General features: G+C 38.1%; 1 protein-coding gene across 1 annotated transcript in view; it reads left to right on the top strand.

The window, feature by feature from the left end:
- Window positions 1-380: 380 nt before the first annotated feature.
- Window positions 381-10,113, top strand: part of LOC149089337 (calpain-15-like) — a 46,733-nt gene continuing 37,000 nt past the window's right edge. The window contains exon 1 of the mRNA XM_089238033.1: window positions 381-950. Within this exon, the coding sequence (XP_089094159.1) occupies window positions 565-950 (386 nt within the window). The 5' untranslated portion in view covers window positions 381-564. The remainder of the gene's footprint in view (window positions 951-10,113) is intronic.

The following is a 10,113-nucleotide window of genomic DNA, read 5'->3' as shown; positions in this document are numbered from 1 at the left end:
CTAGACGGCTGTAACTGTAGAAACAAACAATCCTAAAGCGCAGCTAGTTTTTTTCACCACCAATTTTATATCCAGCTTTAAAACAAATTTAGGAAATGCTCGAATGTTAATAATTTGAAACTATAAAAACATTTTTCATCAATAAACTTCAATAATAGATTTGTCTTCCTCAGTAAACGGTGCAGTATTTTTTTTTTCCCCCCCGACGAAATGAATCCCACAAATTGAAATCATTTCAAAGAATTTTGTTTATAAAAAAAAACAACTTTCCACTATAAAACATCGACATAAAATTATTCTATTTACGAAACATTTAAATATTTCTTTAAAAGGTATCAAATGATTTTACATCTAGTGTTTGAATCTGGCAAAGTTTAAATGGTCCATCTCTTTACAAGATGGAGGGAAGATGCTGTTTACAATAATGTAGTCTTTTTATTTGTTGCTGTTTTTTTTTTATGTTAGTGAATGATGGCGTGAATCAAAAATAAAAAAAACGGGACTGAGGTCTTTTCCGAAGGTCGAGTGTTGAGGCAACTGAGATGATGTGAAACCTCCACAGTCATGGGATCCAATGCGTCTGTTTTACAATGGCACTGTAAAAATTGTACATCCATAAACCCGACCGAGAGGTCGACCTGCCTGATTTGCGGCGAGAGGAGGAGGAAAGTTGTTGCTGCCGCCGTAGCAGCTGATCACCATCCTCCTCCACCAGCTGATGTCGCGAACCAACAAGAACAAGCAGGACGAAGTTCATCCATCAGCAGCAGCAGCAACAACAACAACGCATCCGAAGCCAACAACCGTAAACAGAACAAGTCCATTCGCTCCAAGAAGCACGCGAAACGCCAGCACAAGAATGGCGCAGTGGAAGAGATCGAACTTTCCCATATTGTTTGCGCTCCTACCCCTGATAGAGCTGTGGCCAATTCTGCTGATGAACCAGCTGGGTAAGAAACAACACTTTAGTTTTATAGATGTTGAAGAAGTTCTGAGACTACCAGCTTTCCCTTTGATCTGTGTGACCTTTCCCTTCTTCCTAGGATGAAAAATTTACTTAGGGGGGGGGGGGGGGGGTAAAGATTCTCGGGTTCCAAAGAGAAGTGCAGTAAACAGATAAGATGCGACTAGAAACGGCTTACATTTGCATTTACACCTTTATATGAACAATGGCGAAAATACATAATTGCAAAGCACTTCGAAGGAAACAACAAATAAACAGGTTCTATCTGTAATCATTCTTGTAATGAAAAATTAAAAGTCTGGGAACTTTTTGAACATAGTAGTAGGCTACAGTCATTTATAACAACATTGAAGATTCCACGACATTTTTGTCATTATAACCGAGGTTGATGTTTCCAAGACTTTTGAAGTAGGGAGGAAAAATCAGATGCAATAAAATACTGTACACCAAGGGTACAAAATCTCCAGCCCGTGGGCGTAGTCTTAACAGCATTATAACTCGCCAGGCTAATTGGTTTTTCTGGGAACCCCACCTGGTTAGAAATAACTGAAAAACCAATTTACATATTCACTGGATAATTTTAGCCAGATTTCATTGTCTCTGCACTTGAGGGCTCTCTGGCTGGCATGGGCGGGCCTATGCTTTAAGACGCCACTGTTAGTGTGTTCCATTTGGTCCGCAAAAGCTGTTTGGGCAGAAAAGTAGCAATATGATGTATACCTAGGCTGACCATATCTCCTCGATAAAAATACAGGGAAGCTGGATCTGTATGAAACATCACGAATTATTTTCATAAACATAGTCATAAGCAATGAAAATTGTGAATTATACCAAAAGTAATTATCAAAGGCATAAAAAGTTGTCAATAATGAACTACATAAATTGTCAAATGCAGTGGAAAAAATTGTCAAGCAAAATTTGCAAATAATTGCCAAATATTTTGATGGGCAAAACTTTTCTTTGTCCATCAGCTGCAACAATAATAGCGCATCCAAAACTAACCGTAAGCAAAACACACGAAGCATCAACACAAGATGGCAGCATTGAAGGGATCAAACTTTTCTATATTTTTCTTGCTTTTACCTTTGAACTGTAGCTAATCCAGCTGATGAGCTGAATGGGTAAGAAAAAACACTTTAGTTTTATAGATATACAATAAAACTCGTTTATAATGGCATCAACGATTCCATGACATTTTTCTCATTATAATCAAGGTTGGCATTTTAAAGATTTTTTTTAGTTGAAAAAATTTGAGCAGATGCAGACAAATACTATACGCATGGGCTCCCATAATGGCAGGGACTACGACAATTCTTATCATTTTTTGTCATTTCAAACGATAAATTCACTATTGTGAATTTATCGTTGCCTGTCAATGTTTTCAGTCTGGGGGGGGGGGACGCGTTTTAAATATTAATAACTGAAAAAGTGACTACCAGATGGCAGCACAGGATTTATCCCCAAGAATAATATTTGTGTATTGCAAGATATGCAGTCGATGTCCAGATATCAATGATGCTCGTTTGTGTCGTATAACCGCCCATGTTATTGTGTTCATTAAATGTTATTATCAGCAGTTTAAAGTGATTATTCTACAGGGGCAGTATGCTTGTACATGAAATTATTATTTTGATATCGATCAGAAACGTATTAGAAAGGGGCTGAAGTTCTGTTTTCCATTGAGTAGGTTTTTTGTGCTAGATGCAACGTGAATCACCCAGCACAACACACCATCCACTCAACAACAGGAAGAGCAGTATGGTTGTTTCTTATAGAGCGTAACACTTCTCGTGCACACCAGCAATAATAATTTACTTTCTCCATGATTGAGGAACTGGTTCTGGAGGATTCCAATGTGTCACATACACTGCAAAGAAGGAGGAGTCGTATGCTGATCTTCTCTGCATTTTTGTTATCTTCTCACAGAAATTAAATACTTGAACGGAGATATGCAGACAACAGAACAGCTGATGTGGTGCGCTAGGAAAACGTGAACGTTTAGTTTCAGTTCTGGACAAATCCTGTGTGCTAGGTTGCCATGGCGATCAAAAAATTTTTATTGGCACCTAATATTTTCTTTGAGTAGTCACTAAATTTAAGGACGAGAGCAGCACAAAATGTTTGGAATTTATAGCAACATATCAGCAAACATGAAAGAGGGTCACTCACTATGGCCTGAAAAAATCAAAAGAAACATTATTTTCAACCTTTTTCTCCGGGTTAAAGTTTTGACTCCTAGATTTTTTTGTGATTTGTCCAACCCTGGTGTAACATGATAAAGCTACGTATTTCTGCAGATGAAACTTGGTCCTGGTTGGTTCATGTGGTGGAAAAAGCATGCTCATAGGAAAAAAGTGTTTTTGCGGGCTAATAGCTTAGGGCGGGACTGAACAAATCCCAGTCGCCAGGTCGCCATGGTGACTAGAAAATCGGTATTAGCACCCAAAATTTTATATGCATCGTTGCTAAACTGAAGTGTAAGTGACACAAAAATAATTTGATTTCATGGTAATGTGTCTTCCAACATGGAAAGGGGTCACAAATCAGGAGTAACTAGGATTTTTGTGTTCTTTTGCTGCCGCCGCCACTTTAAGATTTGATTATTTTAAAAACACTGTATCTTAGTTCCCACATAAAATTTGCTGCTCCCCTTGGATCTTTCCGCCTAGGGAATTCCTCTCTTCCCCCCCCCCCTAGTTCCGGGGAGATCGGCTCGCATTTGCGCCTTGAAGTTGGGAACCACAGAAAACCAACTTCAGCTGACCACCACTGTGGTGACGGTGGGGCTTGAACCCAGGTCCCCGCGATGTGGGTCTGTCACTATGACCACTCTACCACCACAGTGGCTGGTAAGTAGACTTTTTTTTTTTTTCAAACCGAGCACAACTCAGGTCTATTGCCATAGGCAATTTACTACCTAGTGAGTTGTGCTGGAATTATGTGTGTACCTAACAGTCTGAGTGCGTATCTAGTGTTGTGTATGATTTTTCAGTGCTGCCATCTATATCTCAGAAGTGAAGTGAGTGATGTGTAGTGACTGAATATTTGTACCGTTTGTAGGCCTGTTGCTCTCTGTGGCGAGACTTTTTAACGGGGAGATCGGCTTGCATTTGCGCCTCGAAGTTGGGAACCACAGAAAACCAACTTCAGCCGACCACCACTGTGGCGACGGTGGGGCTCGAATCCGGATCCCCGCGATGCAAGTCCGTCACTATGACCACTCGACCACCACAGCAGCTAGACCAGGGTGGCAAATTTGAGGATAAGTGGTCAAGAAGATTAGGAGAAGGACGGCAGCAAATTTTGGTTGAGAAACAGGCCTTGGCGGAAAAACTTTGGTTCGCCCAAAGCCGGCAAAAAAACTTAAATAGGCCTCTGATTATGATTAGGAGTGCCATATTTTAGGGGGAGAAAAAAATACAACATCGTGTAAATACAAGATGTTGGCAATTCTTGCGAAATGTCACCAATTGTCAGAAAAATTGTCAATTATTTCATATAAATTACTCTTCGCAAAAAATAAAAAGTGCTACAGCAAGTATGCCAGGACATAAAATCTATTTCAGGGAAGAAAGAAAATTTGAACGTATGACAAATATTAGAAATGAAGATTTGTAGTCATAATCATTGTAATTCAATTCAGCAAAATTAATGCAAATCATCTCAATCCTTGATTTTCGTAGACTGTGAATTTTCAATGCGAAACAAATCCAGTTGCTCGAAGAAACACCACTACAAGGATGGCGTTGTCGAAGAGATCAAACTTTCCCATATTGTTTGTGTTCTTACCCCCTATAGAACTGTAGCCAATTCAGCTGATGATCCAGCTGGATAAGAAACAACACTTTAGTTTTATAGATTCATTCAAACTCGTTTATAATGACATCAAAGATTCCGCAGCATATTTAACCGAGGTTGACGCTGTGGTGGGCAAGTGGCCTTATTGATAAACTCTTATTGCTAGGACCCGGGTTTGAACCCCACTTTCGCCACAGTGGTGGTCAGCTGAAGTTGGTTTTCTATGATTCTCTTCCAGCTTTTAGGCTCAAATGCGATTTGATTCCCCCGTTAAAAAATCTCACCATAAAGTAACAGACCCATAACGATCCCCACATCCTGTCAATCAACTGCGAGTGATGTTGTTTTTAATTGTTATTTTGATTTCGGGGGGGGGGGGGAGCATTTATCAGCCTGCAATGAGAAAAAGAAAATTCTTCTTGAAAATAGGTGGAAACTCACTTCTAGAAGGTTTAGTGATTTCCAATGTGGCAGTTATAATGCAGATCAGGAAAATTAAAAAAAAACGCTTAAAGGGTTAAAAAACAAACTTTCAGTTAGTATATGTTTCAGTTTCAAATACAGTGAAACCCCTTACTACAGCTATACTCGTTATAATGATAAATCCCTGTACAGTGTTATTTTTTCTTGGTTCGCATAGTATCACTGTATCGATTTCACCGTACAATAGGCCTCGGCAGTTCCCAAATACTTTTAGTCGTGGACCCTCTAGAAATTCAGGTGTCCACTATGGACCCCTATTTATAGCAGAAGAAACTACAGCCATCTATCAGCAAGAATATTCTCGAACAATGGAGAACTTTCTTCTTACATCTTGGCATTAATTTTTTTCAAATATAATTCTACAATTTGGCCGTGTGCTCCCCAGCAAAAACACTTTGGATCCCTAGGGTCCAGGCAACCCCTCAATTGAGAACCTTTGCAATAGACTCTTTACTACTATTTAATCATACATTCAACCCTCGTACAAATTCCTCTGCAGAATTTGAGCAGGGCTGGGTTTTAACCGGCATGGTCAAAATCAGTTTTGGCCACTTTAAGTTGTTGAAACTCAAAACTCAAAATTTTCCCCGTTTTTAAAAAGTAGTTATTATATTAGTTAGTTAATTGTATTTAAATAAACATTTACTGTTATTTTGAATAAAATTGAATTAAAGCCATAATAAAAAAAACAGTCAAAAACTAAAGCATAATCAGTGCAAATCAAAGTTGGGAAGGCTTTGGACCATCGAGCTTATATTACTGGAGGCAGCATCCAGCCGCCACATCGGCAGAAACATCAAATGCAAGGAAACCACGTGACTCGGTGAAAACAAAGTTCGTTTTTGCCCATAAAAATGTGCAGTTCGGTCTCTAAATATTGCGTTTTAAAGATTAAAAAAAAGGATAGTGAACTCATCTAAAGATGACAAGAGATTAAATTATTTATTCCATTGATGCTGGAATAATTTCTTTCATTAATTTTGGAATTTTCTTTCATTAATGCTGGAATTATCACTTTCATTTATTTTGGAACTGAAATTATCTCTTTCATTAATTCTAGAATTTTTCTTTCATTTATTCTGGAATCATCTTTCATTAATTTTGAAATGATCAATTTCGTCAATGCTGGAATTATCATTTTCATTTATTTTGAAGCTGAAATCATCTCTCATTCATTTTGGAATTATCTTTCATTAATTCTGGAATTATCACTTTCATTTATTTTGAAACTGAAATTATCACTCATTTATTTTGAAACTGAAATTACCACTCATTTATTTTGAAACTGAAATTACCACTCATTTATTTTGAAACTGAAATTCTCTCTCATTAATTTTGGAATTATCTTTCATTAATTTTGGAATTATCTTTCATTAATTTTGGAATTATCTTTCATTAATTTTGGAATTATCTTTCATTAATTTTGGAATTATCTTTCATTAATTTTGGAATTATCTTTAATTACTCTCATGAAAGGAATGCCACATGCGACTCATGAAAGGAACATGGACATGAATCGATCTGCCTGTTTTTGCTTCAAAAAATACTTGATTAAACCTGCGGAATTTCTTCAATAATTTATATGGGCCCATAATTAATTTCAAAACATTCTGAACTATATGGATTGATGCAGTTGGATAATATAAGACAATGCAGAGACATTAATTCTCATTTTCGTGCTTGGGACGATATAAATAATAAGCTGAAATTAATGTTATTGCATGGATGTCCGCCTCAAAAGTGGATCTGGCTCATTATTTTATATTTAATTTTCTAGGCTTCGTATATCAAAGTGAACTCAATATTTCGATAATCGAAAATTCGATTCAGTTTTTAAAATTATTGATGTGGCGGAAAACCCCACTAAATTTTCTATGGGGCCGTTCAAGTATTACATCAGCAAATTTTTAGCCATTTTTTACCCCCTCCCCCCTTGTCAGCAACCTACGCGGAAGAAGGGGGGCATAGGGGCTCGTGCGCTTCCCCCCCCCCCCCCCCACAAAGATAAAAAAAATTTACAAAAAATTAAAATTTCGAAGGAAAATACCTTATAGGCCTATGTTATTATAATCGATTTCTGTTAATTGTAATGCTATTTGAAGGGTAAGAAATTTCTCTTTAAGAAACTCATTGTGACCCCAGCCTCCGCCCGGGGGGGGGGGGGGAACTATCTGATGTGGCTTGCCTTCTCAAACCCAATTTTGTAAAAATGAACTAAGCGGCACATTTACAGATCGCTTGAATGGCCCGTGGTACAATTCCAGATCATTTAAGTGGCCCGTGGCACATTCAAAGATCACTTGAGTAACCCGCGACACAGTTCCAGAACACTTAAACGATCCGCAGCACATTTAGAAATCCATTGAGTGATGTGGCACAACAATTTTAGATCACTTAAGCGCCTCCCCCCCAAATGCGGTTCTACATCACTCAAGTTACCTGCGGAACATTCCCAGATTACTTAAGTGATCCGTGGCATAACTACGGATCACTTGAGTGCGCTGCACAGTTCCATAGCACTCATCCATAACCCGGACACATTTCCTGAGCACTTGAAGGATCCGTGAAACATTTATAGATCGCTGAAATGGCTCTGTAAGGGATTTATCATTCCCCCTAATTAGGGAGAATTTAGGGAGAATGTTAGCTCAGGTGCCCACAAATTATCGAAAGGTTTTTCTCATTTTTGGTGCACTGAGTAAGATGCCGTTAAGAATATTTCATATTTTCATAAAGGGTGCTTGATGACGTAAACATCATCCAGACTCCCCCTTCCCCTCAAAAGTCAACAAATCGGAAACCCCCTCCCCGCCATCGATGCTGACTTAATATTTTAATGACCCCTATGCTGAAATCGGCTGTTTTAGCATTGATCTCTATGGGGATCGTGTTTGTTTTCACCGAATCACGTGATCTTCTAACGAAGATGTTGGAAGACATCGTTTTCAGCACTGCCAAGGCGGAGACCGCTGACTTCATGCTTCCTCCTTGAAGCTCTTGGACATTATAATAAAAAAACCAGATTTAGTACTGTTTTACCATATTGTCAGAAAAACCTCCACCTTATAACCATGCATGGGAAAAATATGGCATGAAGTTTAAATATCTAGGGAATTATTGCGGGAATGAAGGTCACTGGATCGAAAAATAAAGCCGTGCTTTGTGAGGCCCCGCACTCAGGGTAAATTATTGGAGGCTTTCACCAATTCTTAAATTGTTTATTGCGTTAATTCCAAATTTTCATTAGTTTTGGAATTTTATTATAGTTAATTATGAGTTTTCACCAGTTCTACAATTATTTCTTGAAAGAAATGATTCCAGAATCGACAAAATTATCTATTCTGCAATCAATTTCATTTGTTCTAAATTGGCATTAATTCTGTAATTATTTTTTTCATTAATTCTTAATTTTCAGCAATTATGGAGTTATTCTTTTTCATTAATTTTGAATTTTTATACCGTTTCTTAAATTATTTCTCGCATTTATACTGAATTTTCATCAATTCTGAAATTTTTTAATACCGTCAATTCTTAATTTTCATCAGTTCTGGAATTCCCCCCCCCCCCACCCCATTAATTCTGAATTTTTATCAATTCTCCAATTATTTCTTGAAAGAAAGAAATAATGATAAGGAAAAAAATAATTCTACAGTCGATGGAATCGATTATACAAATACAAATACAACGCCACAACAGGCAAAATGCCCAACGAGGCGGCTGACAAAAAGATGCCCATAAAAATATGGCTGTCATATGTTTCAAAAACACAGCAACCCAATTAAAAATGCAATTAACACAAATTACAAACAATATATACATATGATAAAATATTATACAATGCCCATAAAGAATACTTATGGTTGTCTTATTCTAAGAATGGATAGCTTCTCGATTTACCCCAACATGTTTATCGTATTTCTTTTTAAACGTGTCAATTGTGTTACAATTTACTACCTCCGGGGGTAAGCTATTCCATTTATTAACAACCCTATTGGAGAAAAATTTCCTGCGACACCATAACCTTGCATTGTCCCTCACCAATCGATACTGGTGTCCCCTTGTAAAAGCAGTCGATTGGCGGTGTACTAAAAGTTCATGGTCCATCCTATCCATCCCATTGAAAATTTTGAACACTTCGATCATATCTCCTCGACACCTGCGTTCATCCAATGTAAACATATTCAAAAAATGAAGTCTTTCTTCATAACTCAAGCCCTGTGTGCCAATAAGGACACGCGTAGCTCTTCTCTGCACCCCTTCAACCAAGTCTATGTCCCTCTGTAGGTATGGTCTCCAAAACCTTACAGCATACTCCAGTCCAGGACGAACTAAGCCTCAAAAAAGCGGAAGAATGACTTTAGGAGAACGCGAAGAGACCTTTTTGAAAATGAGACCAAGCATTCTATTCGATTTTTTGACAACCGCTGAACAATGTTCAGAAAACTTAAGTCGCTCGTCAATGAGAATTCCCAAATCGGTGACTCTAGTTGCATCCGGGATAGTGACACCATTCAACTCGTAAGAGAACCGTGGGTTGTTCGAACCAAAATGAGCGACCATGCACTTATCTACGCTAAACGTCATGCTCCATTCATTTGCCCATGCTGCAATCTTGTTTAAGTTGGTCTGGAGCAACTCCCTATCGCTTTCATTTCCGATTACCCCCATTAGCTTCACATCATCTGCGAATTTGCTAGTAATTCCATCGATACCCTGATCGAGTTTGTCGATAAAAAGTGAAAAAAGTATGGGGCCAAGGACACTTCCCTGAGGAACTCCACTTGTGACGTCTGTCCAACCAGAGAATTCCCCGTTCACCATAACTCGTTGCGACCTATCTCTTAACCACGATTCTATCCAATTCAGCA

This window comes from Pholcus phalangioides, unplaced genomic scaffold, assembly GCF_987345545.1.
Source record: "Pholcus phalangioides strain wild (caught in Gottingen) unplaced genomic scaffold, Ppha-v1.0 ptg000002l_1, whole genome shotgun sequence".
NCBI lineage: Eukaryota > Metazoa > Arthropoda > Arachnida > Araneae > Pholcidae > Pholcus > Pholcus phalangioides.
This window is presented reverse-complemented; position numbering and strand designations above follow the sequence as displayed.